Genomic DNA, 25951 nt, shown 5'->3' on the forward strand with positions numbered 1-25951 from the left:
GAGAGTGTATGTGAATATTACATGAAAGTGCATACCATTTGGGAATTACATAATAGAAATTACAGTTTGAGTTCATTAATTAAACTGAATTTTGTAAAATATAGGCAGTCAGGTCAGTGCATCTTTGGAGTAGAGAGGTGAAATTGGCTACAACAGCAGAACATTTACATTTATGGCATTTGGCAGACACCCTTATCCAGAGCAAGCAGAAGACCACATTAGGTTCCATGCTTGTCAGCCAAGAACAAGAATCTGAGTCTATCATGAGCACAGACTCACCCAAACTGGACACCTGAAGACTGGAAAAAGACAAGGTGATTTTTTTCTAATCTTCAACTGTCCCGTTTGGGTGAGCCTTTGCCCCGAGTCTATGTCCCAAATTATTGTTCTTGGCTGACAGTAGTGGAACTTGATGTGGTCTGGTTCTGTTATTGTAGCCCATCCACCTCAAGGTTAGTTGTTTTGTGCATGCTTAGATGCTTTTCTGCTCACCACAGCTGTAATGAGTGCTTATACGAGTTACTATATCCTTCCTGCCAGCTCAAACCAATCTGGCCATTTTGCATTGACCGCTCTTATCAACACCCACAGAACTGTCGCTCACTCAGTGTTTTTGTTTTTTGCACCATTCTGTGTAAACTCTAGAGACTGTTGTGTGTGAAAATAGTCAAACCAGCCCATCTGGTACCAACATCCACGCCATGATCAAATTCACAGAGATCACACTTTTTTTCATTCCAATGTTTGATATGAACATTACCCAAAGCGCTTGACCTGTATCTGCATGTATCTTTTGCATTGTGCTGCTGCCACATGATTTGGCTGATTAGATAACTGCATGATTGTGCACGTGTACAGGTGTTCCTAATAAAGTGGCTGGTGAGTGTATCTATCTAATTGCAAAAATAATGATTTTTTTTTATGATGTTGCAAGTACAAACAAGGGTGGACCATGTCACAATGTGTGAACAATGAACAGACTAACATTTGAGCCAAGATTTCCTAACTTGGCAAAGCTCTGGTTGCTATCCAGGCCTGGTCTGTAATCTACATTCTACTATCCAAGCATTAGGAGAAAGATGACTCTGTATTGTTGGACAATTCTATAAGCTTAGGGAACACAGGATTCCTCAAGCTTTCTTCAGATGGTTAAGTGTTCTAGCTTTCCTGATGGGAAACACTCTATCCTAGTGTTTTACTTAGAACATTCCAGGGTGCTGGATGGGAATGTCTTTTCTATGAATGTCGGAGAAATCCCCTGCTAATTAAAAAATTGACAGTACACTTATGAGAGAGAAATTTTGTGGGTGTATGTGTATTGTGTACTGGTAACTGAAGAAATACACCTCCTTCTGGAGGAACTACTTAAGTCCCATAAGCCTGTGCTGGATCAGCTAGCAGACACTGTGCAGAGACAAGGGGCTGATGGTCTTGTCCTTGGGTGGTATGGAACACACTTCTGGCTGGATGGAAATCATTTTAACATCAGATGACTTCAAGTCAATACAGAAATTATGTCTTGTTACAAACTGAAACAACAGTATGCTGATAAAAGGTAACCCACACGTCGTCTAAAGACTTACCTCTTCCTAAAGTACTTACGTTAGCACTTACAAAACCAAAAAAATATATATATATTGTCTGAGCGCTTGTCTATTACCTCCCCAACAGAGTTTTGGACTGATGATATTCCTAGTTGGTGACCTAGTGAGCCAGTATCAGAATATATTTTTGATAGACTTCAAAGCACTTTTGTAAGTCGCTCTGGATAAGGGCGTCTGCCAAATGCCGTAAATGTAAATGTGTTTTTTGGTGTCAGAGTGACATACAGCTGCGACATATGTGGCATAGTATGTAAAGTGAGGCTCGCTGCAAAACTGAACACAACTGAGGACTTCAACAAGATGCTCTGCAGTACTTAATTTGTGCCAGAACCTCCCAGATACAATCCGGCTCCTACTTTAGTAGATTTGATGCTGTGCCAAATTCTGAAACCCCGGCAGAGTCTGACTCTGCTTCACATGCACATGCGTTACAACATAAGCATACTGTTAAGAATTTTGATCAGGCTCTTATAGAGTCACTTTTGTTCTGTGGTTGAATCTCTAATGGCATTCTAGTGGATATATAGTGCAAAATTAAATCTTTCCCCATGTAGTGAGAAGTGTCAGTACAAAGGAAGCCATTTGAGATTCTGTGTAAAAAAAAAATTGAAGATCACTGGGTTTTTTATGAGTAGGATAAGAAATATATGTTATAATGAATAACAATATATATTCACCATTCAATGTATTAGGAACACCTTTATACCTGCTCATTCATGCAATTATCAAATCTTGCATGATCATGTTGTAACAAAGAGCTCTCAGGGACAGAATAAGGATCCATACACATAAAGTTTACAGTCCAGGGTCTTTACCAAAAAGGCACTTAAGAGGGCAGACAAACAAGATCAAACCAAAGGGGCTAGGCACTAGCAAAACAAAACAAAACAAAACAAAACAAAACAAAACAAAACAAACAAACAAAAAATGCAAGGCAAAAAAGTCAGACACTGAAAATTGGGGGAGGGGTCTTCCTCTGGGTCTTGATGCTGGGTGATTATGGTGCTCTCTGAACATAGAGATCAGGGATGGGTCTAGAATGTATTTGGTGGGACCCCTGAGCGTTCCTCTGGTCTGTAGCCTTCCCAGTCCACCAGGTAGCACATTGCATTACCCCAAGGAGTGCCTTGGTGGAGTAAGCCAGTGTGCCCTTGATCTCCAATGGGGAAGGGTCAGACTGACATTTATATTTAGTCTCTTACAGAAAGCTTGCCAGACACAGGACATGAATTGGACACCTCTAACAGACTTGACATAATCCAGATTCTTGTGGTCAGTCATGAGGATGAAGGGGAATTTAGTGCCCTCTAACCAGTGACTTGACTCTTCTAGGGCAGCTTTGATGGTAAGGAGCTCCCAGTTCCCCACATTATAATTCCTTCTGTTTTCTAGGCTTAGAGTTTAGCAAGATTACCTTGTCCTTGAGAAAGAACCGTCCCTATTCTGTTTTCAGGGACATTCAGTTCCGGGTCTGGATGACATAGGATCAATCTTTGTTTGGGGTTGTGAAAGGCTTGTTGTGCTCCTGGGTTCTATTTTATGGTCTTGGGTTTTCCTTTCAAAAGGGATGTCAAGGGGGCAGCCATAATGCTGAAGCCTCTAATAAAATGCTGATATAGGTTTGTGAAACCAAGGAAGTGTTTGAGGTCTTTGGCAGTTCTAGGCTGAGATGACAGATCAGAATTTCAGCTTTCATTTCCTGATATTTACATCTAGATGTGTTAACCAATTCAGAACATGGCACCTTTGGTGGCAGACCACCCATGTTTAGGTGAGACAAAGTATGGGAACAGATAGTCTTAAAGTAAGTTAAACTAAATAACACTTAATTTTTAGTTGCCTGTTCCAGAAGCAGCCATACAAGCCCAAGCCACAACACTACCTCCACCATGCTTGACCAATGAGCTTCTATGTTTTGGATCATGAGCAGATGTGGCTTTTTGACCACTTTGGTATAGGTTAATCTGGGTTCCAGAACTTAAGTGGCTCATCTCTATATTTATTTTGCAAATTCCATTCTGGCCTTCTCTTACTGCTGATGAGTGTTTTGTCTTGGGGTATGGCCTCTATATTTCTGCCCTTGAAGTCTTCTTAGAATGATGAATTGTGATATCTTCACCCCTGACCTGTGGATATTGTTGGTGATGTCACTGACTGTTGATTTTGGGTTTTTCTTCACAGCACTCACAATGATTCTGTCAGCAGCTGCTGTTGTTTTCTATTGGGTGACCTGTTCGATGTCTGGTTGTTAGTATACCAGTGGTTTCTTTCTTTTTCAGGACATTCCAAATTGTTGTATTGGCTATGCCAGTTTTATGACCAGTTTTCCCTTTTTTCTTAGCTTCAAAATGGCTTAATTTTCTCCCATAGACAGCTTTCCGGTCTTTATGTTGGTTTATCCTCTTTAACAACAAATGCAGTCTTCACCCAGGGCTCAAACCAAGAGTAGACATTCAAAGCTATTAATTGTTTAAACAATGAAAAATGGGTGGGTTCAAACAAAAGGTGCCATGTTCTAAGTTGTTTAACACATCTAGATGTAAATATCAGGAAATGAAAGCTGAAATTCTGATATATTGTCTCATGTTCATCTTTGCATCTTGCAAAAGAAAAAAAAATTGGCCTTGCTGTTCCAATACTTTCAGAGGGGACTGTATGTGGAACAAATTGGCCATTTCCAGAGCATTTGGCCATTCACTCATTACAATTTCCTACAGTACAAAAGTAAGTATCTGCATAAGTCCATTTCAAAAATCATGTGGAGTTTGTGGAAAACAATTTAATATGATTTAAAATATACACATTCATAATGAAAGTGTGCACCAAAATTATGTAGGTTAACAAAACTCTTCCAAAGTTCAGATAGCATTACTGCAGTCTTTAATAGGCTTAGGAAATAAAATATCTTTGACAGTTCCACTGAACACAATTAATATAAACTTGAAAGTATGCCTCTGATACACAGCAATTGTAAAGAAAAGAAAACGTCAAAAATAGTTGGTGTTTTGTAGATGACAGTTTTCTTAGTTGGTCACAGAAAGGTCAAAAATATGTTCTACAATACCGCTACATTCGTCTTAAGCTATCCAGAAAAATAAAAAGAAGCATGCAATGGCCAATATCTATGTAGCTTTACATACATAAAAGAGGCAACAAACAACCTAATATAGGATATTCGCAGAGATGAGGAAACCCCACACAATCATCAGAAAGTGTTTGGTTGCTATCAGTGGCGCTGCTATTTCTTACTGGGAATAATCTGATCACGTGGTTAATTCTCGCCGAACTAGTGACGTCACCGTCATCCGTTCACTAAGGAGCAGGGAGCAGGCGGAGAGCGGTCCAGGACTGAAAGCATCCTCCCTATAAAGGTAAGCAAATTTATATTTGAAAAAAAAAAAACATTTAAATTGGATATACCGTGTGGTCATATCAATGTCTCAGCGTATGCTGCATTTCACTGTTCACTCCCATTGTCCTGTGCTAGCCTGTACATATCTACATCAGAGAGGACCGCTACACTGTGAAACCTGAACCGTAATTCTGTCTGAATTCTGTCTAAACTACTTGTATCACATCGTCATCTTTGGCATCAACCTTCATGTTTTTTTTATTGCTGTGTATAATTGAATAGAACTGATGTCTCTAATAGACATACTTTATACGGGATATAAAACATATTCTACAACAGTGGTATTCAGAATTTCGTTACTTAGCATATATTTTCAGGAAAGCGGAAGCGAGCAATGGCGTCCTTGGAGCGTCAAGGACGCTGTGTCTCAGAGGAGGATGCTGCGGCTTTGTGCTTCGATGGCTTTAACAGGAAACGTTAGATTCCCTGATTGTGTAACTAATTTTTTTTCTTTCATTTTTTTCGTTGTTTGACGGTTCTCATTGATGCATAGATGTTTTATCATAGCAGGTCACATTTTTGTGAAATTCTGACGATTAACTGTCTCACACATCGGCCTAACTGGAATTAACTATTTAATTGTCTTGGCTGCTGACTTATGCTTTTGTAATTGTAATGTAGTAATGCACATACAGAATCTATCAACAGTGAACAAATAATTAACTTTAATTACTGTTTGGCTTTTATAGGGTTGTTATTTTTAAAAAGTATATAACAAAGCACTCTAATAAATTTAATATAACATAAATGTAAAGCAAAACATGTAATAACAAATATACTCTGCAAAGTATACACCTCCACAAAGTATTCACCCCAATTATTACTTCTTATTATATTATCTGATTATTTCAAATTGGCATGCTTTTCTCAGAATGACAGCTCTCTGGTTTTCATGTTTTTCCTTTTTAACAACAAATGCAACAAATGCAGTCTTCACAGGCGAAACCCAGAGCTCAAACAAAGACATTCAGAGCTAATAATTGTTTAATCAGTCTAACAGGGCACAACAAGAAACACCTTGCAGTGACATAATCCAGTATTTTTGATTGCTTGAAAAATGGGTAGGTTCAGACAAGAGGTGTTCCAGGTTAACACATCTAGCTGTGAATATTAGGAAATGAAAGCTGAAATTCTATCTCTTATTCATCATTTGATTTCAAACCCAAATGTCTTTACTATAGCTGTATGTATGTGTATATATATATATATATATATATATATATATATATATATATATATATATATATATATATATATATATATATGTACAGTTAGGTCTGGAAGTATTTGGACAATGACAGAGTTTTTGTGATTTTGCCTTTATACACCACCACAATGGATTTGAAATAAAACAATCAAGATGTGATCGAAGTGTAGACTTTCAGCTTTATTTTAAGAGGTTCCACAAAAATATGGCATTTACCATTTAGGAATTACAGCCATTTTAAGCAAAGTACTTCCATTTTCAGGGGCTCAAAGGTATTTGGACAATTGACTGACAAGAAGTTAATGGACCAGGTGTGGTCCATTCCCTCATTACTTCAAGACAAATGAAGCATATAAAAGGTCTGGAGTTGATATCACGTATTGAGTTGGCATTTGGCAGCTGTTCGACTGGAGCCACCAATATGAAGTCCAAGGAGATCTCAATGCGAGTGAAGGAGGCCATCATTAGACTGAAAAAACAACATAAATCTATAAGAGAGATAGCAAAAACCTTAGGTGTGGCCAAATCAACAGTTGGGTACATTCTTTAAAAAAAAAAGAAAGCACTGGTGAGCTCAACAACATCAAAAGGCCTGGAAGACCACGGAAGACAACTAAAGTGAATGATCGCAGAATCCTTTCCTTGGTGAAGAAAAACCCTTCACAACATCAACAGAAGTCAAGAATACTCTGGAGAAGGTAGGCATATCATTGTCAAAATCTACAATCAAGAGACACCTTCATGAATGTAAATACAAAGGGTTTACAACAAAGTGCAAACCACTGGTAACATTCAAGAACAGGAAAGCCAGATTAGACTGTTAATCTTCAAGTTTGCAGATGACTCTGCAGTTGTGAGCCTCATCAGCAACGATGATGAGTCAGCGTGTAGAGAGAGGTGATCCAGCTCGCAGAATGGTATAGAGACAACAATCTATCTCTTAATGTTGATAAGACTAAAGAGATGATTGTTGACTCTCAGTGCCACCTGCCTAGACAAGAAGGCCCAGGAGCACCTCCACTTATGACGGAGGCTGAATAGAGCCAAACTTCCCCCCTCCCATTTTCACCACCTTTTACAGAGCGATGATAGAGAGCACCCTGACCAGCTGTCTCACCGCATGGTATGCGAACTGCACAGCCTCTGACTACAAGACCCTACAGCGAATTGTGAGAACAGCCAAAAAGATCATCGGAGTCTCTCTACCCACCATCAACACCTCATAAAACAACCACTGCATCTGCAAAGCAACCAGTATTGTGGACAACCCCTCTCACGCCTCTCATGGATTCTTCACCCTCCTGCCATCTGGCAGAAGATACAGAAGCATCTGTGCCTTCCCTGAGGCAGTCAGATAACTCACCCTGCTGCCTCCTAGTGCTCACCTGGGCTAGTAAAACACCTAACCCAGCATGATACTATACCACTGCACACCTGCACTTCACAAAGCTGCCTCAGAGGCTTTTTATTATGGAACTCGTTTTTGCTGCCATTATTGCTGTTATACTGATTGCTGCTATGCTACAAAATAGTTTACAGTTTAGAGCCCATGTACTGTGTATTTATTGTCCTGTGTATTTATTATCCTGTTCAGTGTATTTATTGTCCTGCACTCATCACACGCTGTTGTGTATTGCACTTTATGTAGTCTTGCGTACTGTTCTGTGTTGCACCATGGTCCTGGAGAAATTACATTTTGTTCCAGTGTATACAAGCTATATAGAGGAATGACAATAAAAACCCACTTGACTTAACAACCAGGCAGCAACTGAAGGCAGCTGCAGTAAAGGCCTGGCAAAGCCAGGTGATGATGTCCATGGGTTCGAGACTTCAGGCAGTCATTGACTGCAAAGGATTTGCATCCAAGTATTAAAAATAATCCTAATATTTATGATTATGTTAGTTTGTCCAATTATTATTGATCCTGTGAAAATAGAGGGACTCTAAAAAAATGGCTGTAATTCCTTAATAGGTTACCCCTTGAATAAAAGCTGAAAGTCTATACTTCAATCACATCTTGATTGCTTCATTTCAAATCCATTGTGGTGGTGTACAGAAGCAGAATTATGAAAATTGTGTCACTGTCCAAATATTTATGGACTTGACTGTATATACTGTATATTTAGTGAGTATTAATACAGAAATTGTGCATATCTGTATTCAGACCCTAGACAGACTTAAGCATTATTTGAAAGTTACATGAACGTTATATACACAGGGTGGAGTTTGGGGTCTCAGTTACATGCAATTCTAACTTTGGACTTCAGCGCTTTTATCTTGTGCAATATTGACTTGAAGACCTTACCATCTAGAACTTATCACATGCTGACCGTATGAGTATCTGTAAAATATTTTCTATAACATATTTCAGTTAATAATGGTACTTACCTCTCAATTAATGCAGAGGGACTCCACCTCTGAGCTTCTCTGCTCACACTGTGCTGTCTTCTAGAGGTATGCATTTTAGTGACTGTTAATGAGCAAGTCAGCCTGGGCCACATGCCAATCATCAATGCTTGCATCACCTTGGTGGTGGTTTCACCAGATGAGGTGCTGCACACAGATGCACACTGTCCAAGCACCAATCACATGTGCTCAGATGATATTTTGCAAAGGCATTTGAGATGCCACATGGCATGCACTGGCAGCACACTGGCAATTTTGCTGCTCATACTGGCTCACTCACTCCAGTCAGCAGCCATTGATTCCTCTGTGATGAAACTGATGAAACTGATGAAATGGCATTCCTGACAGTATGACACTTGGGCCAGGATGCAGGGCGGCTTAGTTGATACTTAGCCTATGCCAGGTATGGTTAGCTCTGTGAAAGCTATCACATGCATGCAAGACAACTCTACAGAATTTGTCCTTGTTCTATATACTAGCGTCACTCTTTGGGCCTGAGGCCAAGAAGCCCTAGTTAGGAGAATACAGGTCTCACAATCTAGAGATAAACAAAAACGAGTAGAGTGGACATGTGGCATTTCTAATTAATCATGACCTAGCTCATAGAATAATTAGCCGCACAGGTCTTGTCAATCTTGGGGGACACTAAATGATTAGAACTGAGCCCTTCAGTGCTCACTCAATCCAGGGGCAAGCCTATATTAATTAATACTTCCATTTTCCCATTGCTCTGGAACACAGATGTTTTCTGAGGTTCACCATCAATGGACAGGCATTCCAATTCAAAGTTCTACCCAATGGCTACTCTTTAGCACCAAGGATATTCATGAATGTGGTGCATGCAGGAAGCCCTATCACTCTGGTAGCACTATCATTCTGGTAGCAAGAGGAATAAGGTCACTGCTGTAACTGGATGCTTGGCTCATGTGTGCCCCTAACATGGAACAGGTCACCCAAGACACATTCACATGCACACATTGCATCTGGTCTCATGGTAATTTGGAAGAAAACCTCCTTAGTATTGAAAGAGACAGCGCAATTCATCAGCATGGAGCTAGATTCATTGTGAACGATAGCCACGCCATCCAAATGTGTGATGAGCACCATTTTGCTTGTGAAGCAAATTTGTGCAGGCTATTTTGTGACGAAGTGGCTACTGCTAAGGATGCTTGGGTTGCTGACTGCAGCTGTAGCAGTAGTTCATTTAAGGCTGCCAGAGATAAGGAGCTTTCAAAATTGGGTCATCGGCCTATGGCTAAACTCCAGCTAGAACAGACAGAAGTGCATCCTCATTTGTGCATCCTCATCAAGTGCACCCCATTGGAGGGAGTTAATCACCACAGAAGCTTCCCTCACTGGCTCACCCAATAGTGATGAGACGCCACAATGTGCTAGTCTGTTTGGACAATGTTGTGACAGTCAGGTATATCAACCACCGGGTAGGCATGAGGTCAGATGGATCACTTCAGTTGGTACAAGAAGTCCTCAAGTGGTGTCACATGATGGGATGTCTTGGCACGTTGCCTCTTAGAAAGACTTCTTGTCTTTGTTAGAAGAAACAATTTGGCACCCTCAGCCAGGACACACACACACACACACACACACACACACACACATATATATATACACTATATTACCAAAAGTATTCGGTCACCTGCCTTGACTCACATATGAACTTAAGTGCCATCCCATTCCTAACCCATAGGGTTCAATATGATGTCGGTCCACCTTTTGCAGCTATTACAGCTTCAACTCTTCTGGGAAGGCTGTCCACAAGGTTGAGGAGTGTGTTTATAATAATTTTTGACCATTCTTCCAAAAGCGCATTGGTGAGGTCACACACTGATGTTGGTCGAGAAGGCCTGGCTCTCAGTCTCCGCTCTAATTCATCCCAAAGGTGTTCTATCGGGTTCAGGTCAGGACTCTGTGCAGGCCAGTCAAGTTCATCCACACCAGACTCTGTCATCCATGTCTTTATGGAGCTTGCTTTGTGCACTGGTGCACAGTCATGTTGGAAGAGGAAGGGGCCCGCTCCAAACTGTTCCCACAAGGTTGGGAGGATGGAATTGTCCAAAATGTTTTGGTATCCTGAAGCATTCAAAGTTCCTTTCACTGGAACTAAGGGGCCAAGCCCAACTCCTGAAAAACAACCCCACACCATAATTCCTCCTCCACCAAATTTCACACTCGGCACAATGCAGTCCGAAATGTACCGTTCTCCTGGCAACCTCCAAACCCAGACTCGTCCATCAGATTGCCAGATGGAAAAGCGTGATTCATCACTCCAGAGAACGCGTCTCCACTGCTCTAGAGTCCAGTGGCGGCGTGCTTTACACCACTGCATCCGATGCTTTGCATTGCACTTGGTGATGTGTGGCTTGGATGCAGCTGCTCGGCCATGGAAACCCATTCCATGAAGCTCTCTGCGTACTGTACTTGGGCTAATCTTAAGGTCACATGAAGTTTGGAGCTCTGTAGCAATTGACTGTGTAGAAAGTCGACGACCTCTTTGCACTATGCGCTTCAGCATCCGCTGACCCCTCTCCGTCAGTTTATGTGGCCTACCACTTCGTGGCTGAGTTGCTGTTGTTCCCAAACTCTTCTATTTTGTTATGATAAAGCTGACAGTTGACTGTGGAATATTTAGGAGCGAGGAAATTTCACGACTGGATTTGTTGCACAGGTGGCATCCTATGACAGTTCCACGCTGGAATTCACTGAGCTCCTGAGAGCGGCTGATTCTTTCACAAATGTTTGTAAAAACAGTTTGCATGCCTAAGTGCTTGATTTTATACACCTGTGGCCAGGCCAAGTGATTAGGACACCTGATTCTGATCATTTGGATGGGTGACCGAATACTTTTGGTAATATAGTGTATATATATATATATATATATATATATATATATATATATATATATATATATATATATATAGTGTGTGTGTGTGTGTGTGTGTGTATGGCCCCTTAGAAGGAAGTGCAGACCATAGAATGTCATCCAGCAATGCAGGAAATGGTATTAACCTCAAAAGGCCCTAGTATTTTATGCAGTCAAGTTCCTTGAATGGTGTATGATTGTGTGATTCATCAGATGGATCCAGTACAATGTCCACTGCCAATAGTCTTAGTCTTCTGCAGGAACTGCTAGGCAGCTAATAGCAGCTATTGCTGTTCATGGCAGTGCTAGAGATGGTATTTCACTAGGCACTTATAAATTTGTTGCAACCTTTCTGTAGGATGTGAGCTGCCTCTGCCCATTGCACTGTCCGAAGAGCCCAGACTGGGACCTCACCCATGTGATTGTGTCACTCAGATCCTACTCTTATGGTATGGGATGTTTAAATGGATTTCTCAGAAGGCCCCATTCTTGATGTGGGAGTAACCCTGTGGCTCAATCCAGGGTTCATATTTGAGAATCAATTGATTAACCTTGTGGTATTACATGAAGGGGAACCACCTGAATGATCCTTGCTGTGCCCAGTGTGTGCCTTATTACCTGAACTGGACAGCACCAATTCGATCACCAGATCAGCTGTTATGGTGGCATGAACCCAGCTGCTCCCCTGGCTCAGCAGACTTGGCAGTGCATAGCCAAAAAACAGGCCAGGTGTTAGGCCCCTGCCCTAAGATGTCATTCCATGTGAAGCATGGGCAATACATAGGTGCGTTATTCCAGGAGGTCTGTGCCACTGCTACCTTTGTATCACCGTGCACCCTTTACAAGTTCTTTAAGATCGATATAGCTCCTCCCAGTGGAATGAGTCCAAACATGCTTCCACTCATTCTTAGGGTGAGTTGGTTCCTAATGACTTACTGCTATAGCAGGTATTAAAACCCTGCCCCCTGATGGTTAGGAGGGGTGAATACAAGTTAACCACCAGGATTCCTCATCCCTGTCACTCGGAGCCAGCGTGTGCCGAGGAGGTTCCAGGGAATGACGGCCTTTGACAAGTTTATTTTTCCAGATACCATGTGACTTCACTGTAAGGTCTTGGCACATGTGCACATGTATAGAAGGTGTCCAGGTGTAAAAACACCTCCTCCCGGCAATTATCCGGTGTCCAGACAACCGCGGTGGCATACTATCCCAACATTTTGGGCTGTAAATACACTAAACAAATTATCCTTCAAACCATCAGCATGCTTTCTTTACAGGGAGTGCAACAAATTAACAAAAACACTGCCATTATTTTATTAATTTAACATTTCCTAATAGAGAATGAAAAACGTTTTAAAATACCCTACATCCTGCGCACACATTACAATTTCCTGACCTCAGTGTAGTATCTCGTATCCTCATTAAGTTGTGCCAACAAGTAATCCTCAGCAGGCAATGTGAAAAAATAATGCAGCTGGATCATAACTTTCTGAATAATGAGCATGGAAGTTATATTGTTAAATTAAAACAAATTTGCAGTGATTGTGATAATTACAACTAAGACTATTCATGCAGCAATATATTGACAATATACTAGACTCCTATAACATTTATTTCAATGCGTGCCATTTTCTCATTCATATATCATCATATTTGTCTTTTTTAGTTTTCAATTTTAAAATTACCTCTCGCTTTTATAAACTTTGTGTTGCATTTGACAGAAAATGAGAAAATAAATGCAATTTCCATGTTCAGTCTGCATTTGCTATCCCTGATTTTTTTTTCAGGCTTAAAGGTGAGTGGTTGATTTTAAAGGTAGTAGTCTAGATGCTATAGAAAAACCACGTCTTGGACACTTCTATTCAAGAAAAATCTGTCAGCCTCGAAAAATTACTTAGGCCTGCTTAACCCATGTGTAAATATGTGTACCTTTATAGAAATACCCATTCGGATTCCCCTCTTAGCAGATGACTCAGGCAGATGAGAAATGTGGTTTGATACCCACAAAATAATGACAAAGTTCATGTATTTTATCATTGATTACCACAATCATGAACATTAGCACTTGAATATACACCTTGCATATGTACATGTAAATTGGGGGAAGATGGAATGATTTCAAAGTCTGTGGGTAGATATGGGGCTAGAGGACTCTTAACAACTAATTCGGTTGAACTGAATGAACAATTTTATCAAATAAACTTTAAAATCTAATTTATGTTCTGTATGCGAATGCTAATAAACTACCCTTCAGCAATGTGTCTTTTCCCCCAGGCTTTCTCCTCTGTGTTGGCGGTAGACTCGGGAGCCTTATTTCTTTCCGCTGTGTTAACTGTGTGTGCAGTGGAGCACAATGGGAGAGCTATTCCGTAGTGAAGAGATGACCCTAGCCCAGCTCTTCCTGCAGTCTGAGGCTGCATATTGTTGTGTCAGTGAACTGGGGGAACTGGGAATGGTACAGTTCAGAGATGTGAGTATTCAAGTATTTAGTAGGGTATTTAGTAGAGGGTGGTGAATTTGCTCATTGTTTATTGTTGAAATGTAATTAGATATGCACTTCCTGAGGGAAATATTGTGCTTGCAAGGAGATGAAAGGAATGGATTAAGATTCATGTTAAAGAAAGAAATATTTTAAATTAAAAAGCTCTGTACAGCATAACAAGTGAAATTATGAGTAATTACTCTTCAAAACTGTATGCTATAAAGCCAAACAGTACTGAGTATTTTAAGAAGATCTTCAGTATAAGCATCAGGATCTTTTTAAAATTTCCTTTTAGATTTTATCCTTAAATCTGTATTATCCAATGAAGTTATGCCCCGAATAATGGTTGAGATGGCAATCTTAGCCATGCGGGGCCATCCTCAGCAGAAGCAAGTAATTTTCTGGTGAAGGAAGCCCCCAGCAGAAGTAGAGCATCAGGATGGATCATGCAGGAACTGAGGACAGACCTAAGTCTAAATATAGCTGCAAGCAGCAATTAACGGGGCCAAGCACTTTCTGTCTCCACCCGATAACAATGGAGGAAGACAGTATAAAAATTATGAGCAGTTTAACTAACTTGTGAATTATAGTGCACCCTAGAGGGATTAGGACAAAAGTTTTTAGTGTCCTTTAGGACAAGGTAATTTACTCATCTCCAAAGTTTGGTCAAATTACATTACACTGTTGCTGAGATATGCCCTCATTTCCTGTTTGGTAAGTTCACCATCAAATTCATTTTAGCATTATGGAGAAACTATCCATCATATCAAAACTCTGAGAAACAACTTTTGTTCAGGTTTGTTCAGTAAAATTTGTGGTAGAAGAAGCAAATAAACAGTTTTTTGTTATAATTCAAAATGGCCAACTTCCTGTTTGAAAAATTGCAATTTCCTTAGATCACCAGCACTCAGAAGGGAATCAACAGAAACAAGAATATTGATTTGATGTTGAGTGGTACAAAAAGTTATGAATTTGCAAATTACAGTGCCACTGAGAGGTGAATTAAGACAAAACTTCTTGGAGACCCTCATGATGAGGTCCTTCGGTTATCTACAAAGTATACATCATACAGTTGCTGTCATATGCCCTCATTTTTCTGTTTGGCAGCTTCACCATGAAATTCATTTGCACATTATGGACAAACTGTCCTGTAAATCAAAAATCTGAGTAACAGCCATTTATCAGTCTGTTGAGATATGCCTTCACTTCTTGTGTGGTGGCTTTGCCATCAAATTCATTCACATGTTATGGACAAACCATCTCATATATCAAAAATCAAAGGAACAACATTTTGCGGGATAGACTAAAATGATGGCTGATGATGGAACCAAATTTGTAGGAGAAAATGAGAAGAAACTATTTTAAAAAAATTCAAAATGGCAGAAAATTCAATATGGCAGAGATTACCATCTTCTGTTGAACTTGGCTTAACCCAAAGAATCAAGAAGAAGGTGTAATCACATTTCTTCGACATTCAGTTATGGAGATATTATTGTAAACATATGTCCAAATTTGCCCTATTGGTGGCACTAGAGGGCTTGAGTGGCATACACCAAAATTGCTGTGAAGGTAACTGAGACTATCCTCTATCACTGTGCCAAATTTCATAAAAACTGTATGAAACGTTCTACGAGCTGCCATAGGCTACCATAGGAAGTATTATTATTATTATTATTATTATTATTATTAAAAAATTTAATATTGTTCTTTACTAGCAAGCACAGTAATAAGATTAATTGTATTAAAAATATTTTAATACAATGCTCACAATACAATTATAGGTCTCTTCAATTCTCTGCTAGCCTTGAAAGCAAAGTAACTAACCATGTCATCAACCTCTTTTGTAGCTCAACCCTGATGTGAACGTGTTCCAGAGGAAGTTTGTGAATGAAGTGCGGCGTTGTGAGGAGATGGATAGAAAGCTGCGTGAGTCACATACAACAACTTTAATGACACTCTAAGGATATTTTGCAAAAGGGAAAATTGGTTCTCTTTGAAGGGAATGTGTGTCATTCATTTTGAATAGTCCAATGTATGGATATTCATACTTGGTTTTGAGGTGGACAACAGAAGTCTGTTCTAAGAGAGTTTAGCTTCTTCTTAGAGTTTAGCTTCTAAGAGAGTTTAACTCGGTGCCCCTTTTTACCTTGTCCTTGGGATGAGGACATTTTATGAAATGTTGAAAAATTGGTGAGCCTGTCCTAATGAGTTACAGAACATGTTGATGCCATTTTTCCACAGGGTTTGTGGAGAAAGAGATTAAGAAAGCCAACATCCCCATTGTGGACACTGGTGAAAATCCAGAAGTACCATTTCCACGAGACATGATCGATCTTGAGGTCTATGTTTATTTGATTTTCTAATGTACTATTATGTACTGTGAGTATAAACATTTGAACCTTCTAAGAAGTTTTATACTTATAATTAAAATCAGCTATGACAATGGTATTTGGGTATACCAATCAGTTTTCCAAATTTTTTGCATTTTCATTTTGGATCTCTAGGCAACTTTTGAGAAGCTGGAGAATGAACTGAAGGAAATCAACACCAACCAAGAGGCCCTGAAGAAGAATTTCCTGGAGCTGACTGAGTTAAAGCACATTCTAAGACGTACCCAGCAGTTCTTTGATGAGGTCTGGTCTTTGATTATTAGACTTGGTCAAATATTGATTTAGCAACAACATCACTAATGCAGATTATAGGAGAGATTTGCACTAGTGCTTTTGAAAAATATTTACTTGAACATCAAGTACTCTGAGTGTGTGTCATGATCTGATATGCACAGAAGCCTAGTGTAGCTACTATTGCCTATTTTGCATGAAAAGATCAGTTAATGATGACCTGTGACTTTTTATCAGTAGCATGATATTGTTGCTTAGTAAACATATTCACATGCTGTGAGCTGCACAAGTGACCGGTTTCCATAATGTTCATGTTTCCAAAACTGCTTCCACATTCATATTTACTGTGTCTCCTTTTCTTTGAAGTTGAAGCTAAGCACTGCCTGTTTTTCAACATTTTTTTCAACCTGAGAGCAACAGAGACACGACATATAACTTTGGTTTTACTTCGTTTCAGTCCAGATGACCGAGGTGGTTTCCACAGGAACTAGTAGAGTTGTCCCAGCTGCTTATTTCCTGGACTTAATGTCAAAAAGTATTTGGACACTTAAGCCACAATTACAAATGTATGAATTTCTCTGCATTAGAAAATGACATGTGAAAACAAATGGAATTTGTTTTAAAGAAAGATAACACAAATACACCTTTCAAGCAAAAACAAACCATTCCCCAAAAATAAATAAAAATAATGTATACCGTTCAAAATTAGACAAAAAAAAAATATTACAATGTTCTGGTATTTAGTTTGCCATCCTTTGTTTCGCAGAACTTCTGGACAACATCTGGGCATGGAATCAAGCAGCTTCAGTAACAGTTGTGGTGGAAGTTTCTTCCAAGTTTCAACCAACAACTTTCAGTTCATCCACATTAGAGCATTGTCTATCAACAATTTTTTCTACATTGCATCACATAGATACTCTATAAAGTTTAGGTCAGAATTCTTTCAAAAGCAGGCTGGTATGCTTTGGCGATTTATCCTTCTGAAAAATCCACTTCTATTGCCTGAATACCTTTTTCACTGATATCTGCAAGGTTGCATCAAAGATGCCTATGTACACTTCTGAGATCAGGATGCCACCAGTGAACACAAGCTCACCAACAACCCTGTAGTAAAAACAGCCCTAGCCACCTCCATGCTTTACAGTAGCCTTAGTGCAGTTTGATTGGAATTCTTCTCCTGGCTTTCTCTACACAATCTGATAACCTGATGGTAGCCTGTACTAACAGATCCATCCAAGTTAAATTGGATTCATCTGAAAATAAGAAAGTTAATTCTGTTGTCTTTCTGTGCATGTTCTTTTGAAAATTTCATTCTTGCATTTTTATTCTTGAGGCTGATGAATGGTTTCTGATGCATTACCCTCCCTCTGTACCCATGCTCGTTGACCCTGTTTTAAATAGTTTGTGCTGTAGTTGTATCTGGTTATTTTCACTGATGTCTGAAGCAATTCTTGCTGCTGTTTCTCACCTGATTTTATTCACAATTATCCTGCCCAGTCTGCTAGTGGTCTTTCTGGGTCTGCCTGTAGATTGTCTGTTTTCATTCATTCATAAACAAACAGATGATGCTATACCTTTTCTCAAAACTTACTTTTCTCTTCTTAGTCATTTGTCATGCAATTACTTTCGACAACTGGACCCAAGATATGCACGTCCAAGATATGGACCCAGGATGCACGTAGTCAATTTCACACAGGTTCCCCTAGCAAAGTAACGACATGGTGAAGTTCATCACATTAACTTTGGATTAACTGTGACGACCAGAATAATTTTAAGTGTCCGAATTTTGAAGACTATATCTATTATTTTTTATATTTTTAATCAGAACGATCTTTTTTTTTTTTTGGCGGGGGGGGGCGGGGGGGGGGCTATTTTATTTGAAAAGTGTGTTTGTGGTATCTTTCTTTAAAATAAATGACACTTGATTTGATATGTTTTCTAATGAAGTGAAATTCATACACTTGTAAGGATGGCTTAAGTGTCCAAGTACTTTTTGAGGCCACTTTGTATGGAAATATATGGATATATAATAATACATGGAAATATATAATAATATATGAAAATATTGCTGTCTATTCATAACCTTACTCTGGTGTGGCATGGCTAAAACAAGGAGAGCAGCAAACTGTAGATACGGCAGAGGAGCTGGCAGACAGCACGTGCGAAATGTGAAAGCTGTTGACAGAAAAACAACAGCACATTGAAGTACAGAGCTCGAGGGACACTAGAACAGCTACATTGGATACAAAGATAGACCCTGATGTGCTATCAGTGACTGCTTCTCATTCTCTGAACTTGAGGCCCACTTCAGAAGAAAGTGCAGATATCTCGACAAAAAAGGACACTGAAGATCAAAGTGAAAAGTATGTGCACCACTACAGCACTGAATGCTCTATAGGCTCGTGTTAAGGCTATATTGGCAAAATTAAAGATGGGTCTCACATTTGCCCATGTGCGTGTTGTGCACGATGTCTCACGGCAGGCCTATACGTGAGGGTTGGCAGACAAGCAAGAAGGTGGTTCAGTTACTTTGAAACACCTATGGTTAAGCAGAAGTCAATGAATCTGTAAATCACTGTGGTTCACAATTGGCCAAATCAATGGCAGTATGCCTTCCCCCTGTTGGCACTGTTGTGGATGACAGGGCAATACATTCAAAAGATAACCAAATGTTGCTGAAAGAACCCATTCTGACTGAATAGACAAAGATTCCACGTTTTTTTAACGTTACTGACAGGCCCTACCCATCAGACCAGACATTCTGTCCTAGATGAATGGGTCACTGTGGCACAGCAGACCACACCACATAAAATTATAGTTTTAGAGTTTTTGCATAGTCGACTAGAAGTGTTTCTTCTGGGTCTAGATCACTATGGCCAGGCAAGTAGATGAATTGTATGTGTTACTGGTTGGCACTTGTATGTGTTACTGGTTGGTATGTCTAGGTTGAGGACCAGAGTATAAACATGTCATGCAGTGGCCAAACACACCATTTCTACCCATCATCCTATCTGTGCTTGCAGGTGAGAATATGCATAAAAAGCAGGTGAAAAATGAAGGCCAGCTGGCAGGTCACTGACCACCTGTTTGTCAGGGAGCAGCATAAAGGGGATCCGCTGTCTAAAAGCAGGTTAGCTGCTTGATCGGATTGAGATCTGGGGAATTTGGAGGCCAAGTCAACACCTCAAACTCTTTGTCATGCTCCTCAAACCATTCCTGAGCAATTTTTGCAGTGTGGCAGTGCGCATTATCTTGCTAAAGGAGGCCACTGCTATCAGGGAATACCATTGCCATGAAGGGGAGTACTTGTGGTACATGTCAAAGTAACATACACATGAATGCCAGGACCTAAGGTTTCCCAGCAGAACATTGCCCAGAGCATCACACTGCCTTCACCGGCTTGCCTTCTTCCATAGTGCATCCTGGTGCCATCTCTCACTCAGGTAAACGACGCACAAGGACTCAGCCTTCCACATGATGTAAAAGAAAACGTGATTCATCAGACCAGGCCACCTGGACTTCAATTGCTTCATTGTAGGTGCTTTCTGCAGTGGACAGGGATCAGCAAGGGCACTCTGACTGGTCTGCCCCATATGCAGCAGGCTGTGATGCACTGTGTATTCTGACACCTATCTATCATAGCCAGCATTAACTTTTTCAGCAATTCATGCTACAGTACCTCTTTTGTGGGATCAGAGCAGACAGGCTAGCCTTTGCTCCCCACGTGCATCAATGAGCCTTGGGCGCCAGTGACTCTGTCGCTAGTTCACTGGTTGTCCTTCCTTGTTAGGTTTTTGTTAGGTACTAATCACTGCATACTGGGAACAACCCACAAGACCTGCCATTTTGGAGATTCTCTGACCTAGTCATCTAGCCATCACAGTTTGGCCCTTGTCAAAGTCAATCAGATCCTTACATTTGCCGATTTTTCCTGCTTCCACCATATCAACTTCAAGAACGGACTGTTCACTTGCTGCCTGATACAGTCAGGTCCATAAATATTGGGACATTGACACAATTCTAACATTTTTGGCTCTATACACCACCACAATGGATTTCAAATGAAATGAACAAGATGTGCTTTAACTGCAGACTGTCAGCTTTAATTTGAGGGTATTTACATCCAAATCAGGTGAACGATGTAGGAATTACAACAGTTTGCATATGTGCCTCCCACTTGTTAAGGGACCAAACGTGATGGGACAATTGGCTTCTCAGGTGTTCCATGGCCAGGTGTGTGTTATTCCCTCATTATCCCAATTACAATGAGCAGATAAAAGGTCCAGAGTTCATTTCAAGTGTGCTATTTGCATTTGGAATCTGTTGCTGTCAACTCTCAAGATGATATCCAAAAACCTGTCACTATCAGTGAAGCAAGCCATCATTAGGCTGAAAAAACAAAACAAACCCATCAGAGAGATAGCAAAAACATTAGGCGTGGCCAAAAAAACTGTTTGGAACATTCTTAAAAAGAAGGAACGCACCGGTGAGCTCAGCAACACCAAAAGACCCGGAAGACCACGGAAAACAACTGTGGTGGATGACCGAAGAATTCTTTCCCTGGTGAAGAAAACACCCTTCACAACAGTTGGCCAGATCAAGAACACTCTCCAGGAGGTAGGTGTATGTGTGTCAAAGTCGACAATCAAGAGAAGACTTCACCAGAGTGAATACAGAGGGTTCACCACAAGATGTAAACCATTGGTGAGCCTCAAAAACAGGAAGGCCAGATTAGAGTTTGCCAAACGACATCTAAAAAAGCCTTCGCAGTTCTTGAACAACATCCTATGGACAGATGAGACCAAGATCAACTTGTACCAGAGTGATGGGAAGAGAAGAGTATGGAGAAGGAACGGAACTGCTCATGATCCTAAGCATACCACCTCATCAGTGAAGCATGGTGGTGGTAGTGTCATGGCGTGGGCATGTATGACCTGCAGGTGATGGCAATCACCTGACCTGAATCCGATTGAGCATGCATTTCACTTGCTGAAGACAAAACTGAAGGGAAAATGCCCCAAGAACAAGCAGGAACTGAAGACAGTTGCAGTAGAGGCCTGGCAGAGCATCACCAGGGATGAAACCCAGCGTCTGGTGATGTCTATGCGTTCCAGACTTCGGGCCATAATTGACTGCAAAGGATTTGCAACCAACTATTAAAAAGTGAAAGTTTGATTTATGATTATTATTCTGTCCCATTACTTTTGGTCCCTTAACAAGTGGGAGGCACATATGCAAACTGTTGTAATTCCTACACCGTTCACCTGATTTGGATGTAAATACCCTCAAATTAAAGCTGACAGTCTGCAGTTAAAGCACATCTTGTTCATTTCATATTTATGGACCTGACTGTATATCCTACCCTTTGACAGATGCCACTGTAACAAGATGACCAATGTTGTTCACGTTACCTTTCATTGTTTTTAGTTACGGCTGATCAGTATATATATATATATATATAATGTATGTATACATATATATATATATATATATATATGTGTGTATATATTATGGCTGATCAGTATAAACATGCAATAACCGTTTAGGAATTACAGCCATTTTATTCCATTTTATTTGAGTCCCAAATTCACAGACTCAAAAGTAATTGGACAAACTAACATAATCATAAATATTAGAATTATTTTTAATACTTGGATGCAAATCCTTTGCAGTCAATGACTGCCTGAAGTCTGGAACCCATGGACATCATCAGATGCTGAGTTTCCTCCCTTGAGATGCTTTGCCAGGCCTTTACTGCAGCTGTCTTCAGTTGCTGCTTGTTTGTGGGTCTTTCTGCTTTCAGTTTTGTCTTCAGTAAGTGAAAAGAATGCTCAACTGGGTTGAGGTCATCAGACATTTAAGAACATTTAATTTCTTTGCCTTAAGTAGCTTTTGGATTGCTTTCGTGGTACGTTTTGGGTCAGTATCCATATATACTGTGAAGTATCAGTTTTGCAGCATTTAACTGAATCTGGTCAGAAGGTATAGCTCTGTACACTTAAAAATTCATCCTGCTACTTCTATTAGCAGTCACTTCATCAATAAACACCAATGACCCAGTTCCACTGGCAGCCATACATGCCCATGTCATAACACTGCCTCTACATATTTGACCGATGATGTGGTATGCTTTGGATCACAAGCCCTTCGTTTCCTTCTTCATACTCTTCTTTTCCCATCATCCTGGTACAAGTTAATCTTGCATCAGAACTGGTCAGGCTTTTTTAAATTCTTATCTGGACTTTCTGTTCTTGAGTGTTTCCAGTAGTTTGCATCTTGAGTTAAACCATCTATATTTAAATTCATTAAGGTGTCTCTTGATTGTAGACTTTGACAATGATATGCCTACTTTCACCAGAGAATTCTTGACTTGGCTAGATATTGTGAAGGGGTTTTTCATCAACAAGGAAAGAATTCTGTGATCATCCACTTTAGTTGTCTTCCGTGGCTTTCCAGGTCTTTTGGTGTTGCTGAGCTCGTCAGTGCATTCTTTCTTTTTAAGAATGTACCAAATTGTTGACTCGGGCCACTCCTAAAGTTTCTGCTATCTCTCTGATAGTTCTGTTTTTTTTCAGCCAAATGATGGCCACCTTCACTTGCATCGAATATCTTTTTGGACTGCATATTGAGAGTTCCCATGAACAGCTACCAAATGCAGATTCATTTAGAATCAACTGGTGTGAATGTCTCTGACCAAACAATCAGAAACAGACTTCATGAGGGTGGCCTGAGGGCCCAACGTCCTCTAGTGAGCCCTGTGCTCACTGCCCAGCACTGTGGAGTTCGATTGGCATTTGCCATTGAACACCGGAATTGGCAGGTCTGCCACTGGTGCCCTGCGCTTATCACAGATGAGAGCAGGTTCACCCTGAGCACATGTGACAGACATGAAAGGGTCTGGAGAAGCTGTGGAGAATGTTATGCTGCCTGTAACATCGTTCAGCATGACCGGTTTGGTGGTGGGTCAGTGATGGTCTGGGGAGGCATATCCATGGAGGGACGCAGAGACCTCTACAGGCTAGACAATGGCACCCTGACTGCCATTAGGTATCGGGATGAAATCCTTGGACCCATTGTCAGACCCTATGCTGGTGCAATGGGTCCTGGGTTCCTCCTGGTGCATGACAATGTCTGGCCTCATGTGGTGAGAGTATGCAGGCAGTTCCTGGAGGATGAAGGAATTGATACCATTGAATGGCCCCCACGCTCGCCTGACCTAAATCCAATAGAACACCTCTCGGACATTATGTTTCGGTCCATCCAACGCTGCCAGGTTGCACCTCAGACTGTCCAGGAGCTCAGTGATGCAGAGTGGTCCAGATCTGGGAGGAAATACCCCAGGACTCCGTATCATTAGGAGCATGCCCCGACGTTGTCAGGCATGCATACAAGCATGTGGGGGCCATACAAACTACTGAGTACCATTTTGAGTTGCTGCAATGAAATTTCAGTAAAATGGACTAGTCTGCTGCATCATTTTTTCACTTTGATTTTTGGGGTGTCTTTGAATTCAGCCCTCTGTAGGTTGATAATTTTCATTTCCATCAAACGATGTGGCATCCTTTCATTCCTAACACATTACCCAGTCTATATCAGTATAGATATCCAGCATGATATTTTTCCCATTGAGATCTGATGTGTTTTCACAGTGTTCCTTTAATTTTTTTGAGCAGTGTATATAGTTTTGCACCTCTGATCAACACCAAATCGTGGAACTGATATTGTTCCTGTGTGCTTTACTGCACATGGATTCAACTACAGATTTCTACTTTTAATCTACTGGATTTTCTGCAAAGCTGGCATTTTTGTTTGTGCTATTCAATTTTAAAAGTTTGCACAATTGAGTGATACTATGCAGTATATTAGATAAAAACATGTGAGCTGGAGTTGCCACTGAGTGAAGAGGATGTAGACGTGTTTTGCAGTAGCTCTACAGAATAGTGACTATTTATTTATCTTATTTGTACTATTTTACAATGTCATCTTAGTACCGAGTTCTAATATTGCAGCTGTTCACATTTCTGAAATTCTTTGCCACTCGAGGATAATATATGATGAAGGGTTGAGGAAAATCTGATGTCTCTAAAGCAGGCCGCAGTAAGCCTTGGCTATCTCCTGGGCCGAGTCCCCTCAACAGTTAACGCTAGACACTAGTGAGAGTCTGTTGTCAAGTATGAAGCAGATGATGGACGAACTACACTCAGACATTTTCAGCAAATTTGATTCCATCATCTCGGAGGTTGTTAAAAGAGAGATAACAGCATCTCTAGAACCATTTGAGAGCAGATTAGGCTCACATGGTGCTACTATTGCCGACCTTGAACGCGCGGCTAACGATCACGATAGCAAGTTATTCGATATTCAAGCGAAGGTTAGTACACTATCGGCCCAGGTTGATTCTCTTTCCAAGAAATGCGAGGACTTAGAAGGACATTCCAGATTGAATAATATAGGTCTGGTGGGCTTGCCTGAGGGCTCGGAGGTCTTTCGCCCAACTGAGTTTGCGGCACACCTCTTACAAGACCTGCTTAAACTTGATGAGAAACCCATACTGGACCGGGCCCATCGTACTCTACGTTCTAAGCCCAAGAATGGTGAGCCTCCTCGTCCTCTTGTTATTCGAGTTAACTTATTTCAAGTTCGGAACGAAATTCTTTGCAGAGCCGGAGAAGCTTCGCCTCTTTTCCATATGGGTAAGAAGATTTCTATCTTCCCTGACTTTACCCCAACCATAGCTAAAAAACGATTTAACATTAAATTTGGACTCCTTTAAACAGCTATATTACGTATCACTCTCCCCAACGGACAAACTTATAGGTTCGAAGACCTGGCATCGGCCATGGACTTTGTTGAGAAGAATGCGAAAAGAGTGGTCACTCTGGACTCTGTTTAGCAGAGATACTACCTGGTTAACTAGTAATTGTTGTTAACTATATAGACCATATTTCATATACACCGTTGGGGTGTTGATATGTCCAGGGATCTACGCATTTAAGGTGAAATTTCCTGTGCTTACCGGGGCTATAGGAATTTCTACTTTATGGACAAATATTTACATTTACTTTAGTTACTAAAATTGTTTTACCTCGAGTGTCTTTTTGTGTGTATGTATGTGTATATGCATATGTGTGATATAGTTGATTATGTTGTGCTGTTAGTTCGGGCATCTTGTTTTTAATACTGCATACCAAGGATATTTGCACGTACCTTTGTTGGTTGCCTGTGTATATTAGGTCCGGATATTTGCATACTTAGTATTGTGCATCTGTTACTATGTTAATAGCTTGTCACTTTTCATTTGGAACGCCAAAGTGGTGTTAGTTAGGTTGTTAGTAGAACCA

The 25951-nt window shown here is 40.4% G+C and overlaps 1 protein-coding gene across 1 annotated transcript in view; it reads left to right on the top strand.

Annotated features, from left to right (window-relative positions):
- Positions 1–4867: 4867 nt before the first annotated feature.
- Positions 4868–25951, top strand: part of atp6v0a1b (ATPase H+ transporting V0 subunit a1b) — a 67845-nt gene continuing 46761 nt past the window's right edge. The window contains exons 1-5 of the mRNA XM_026924114.3: positions 4868–4975; positions 13782–13977; positions 15837–15915; positions 16231–16328; positions 16494–16622. Coding sequence (XP_026779915.2) covers positions 13861–13977; positions 15837–15915; positions 16231–16328; positions 16494–16622 — 423 coding nt within the window. The 5' untranslated portion in view covers positions 4868–4975; positions 13782–13860. The remainder of the gene's footprint in view (positions 4976–13781; positions 13978–15836; positions 15916–16230; positions 16329–16493; positions 16623–25951) is intronic.

Source organism: Pangasianodon hypophthalmus, chromosome 22, assembly GCF_027358585.1.
Source record: "Pangasianodon hypophthalmus isolate fPanHyp1 chromosome 22, fPanHyp1.pri, whole genome shotgun sequence".
In the NCBI taxonomy this organism is placed as follows: Eukaryota; Metazoa; Chordata; class Actinopteri; order Siluriformes; family Pangasiidae; genus Pangasianodon; species Pangasianodon hypophthalmus.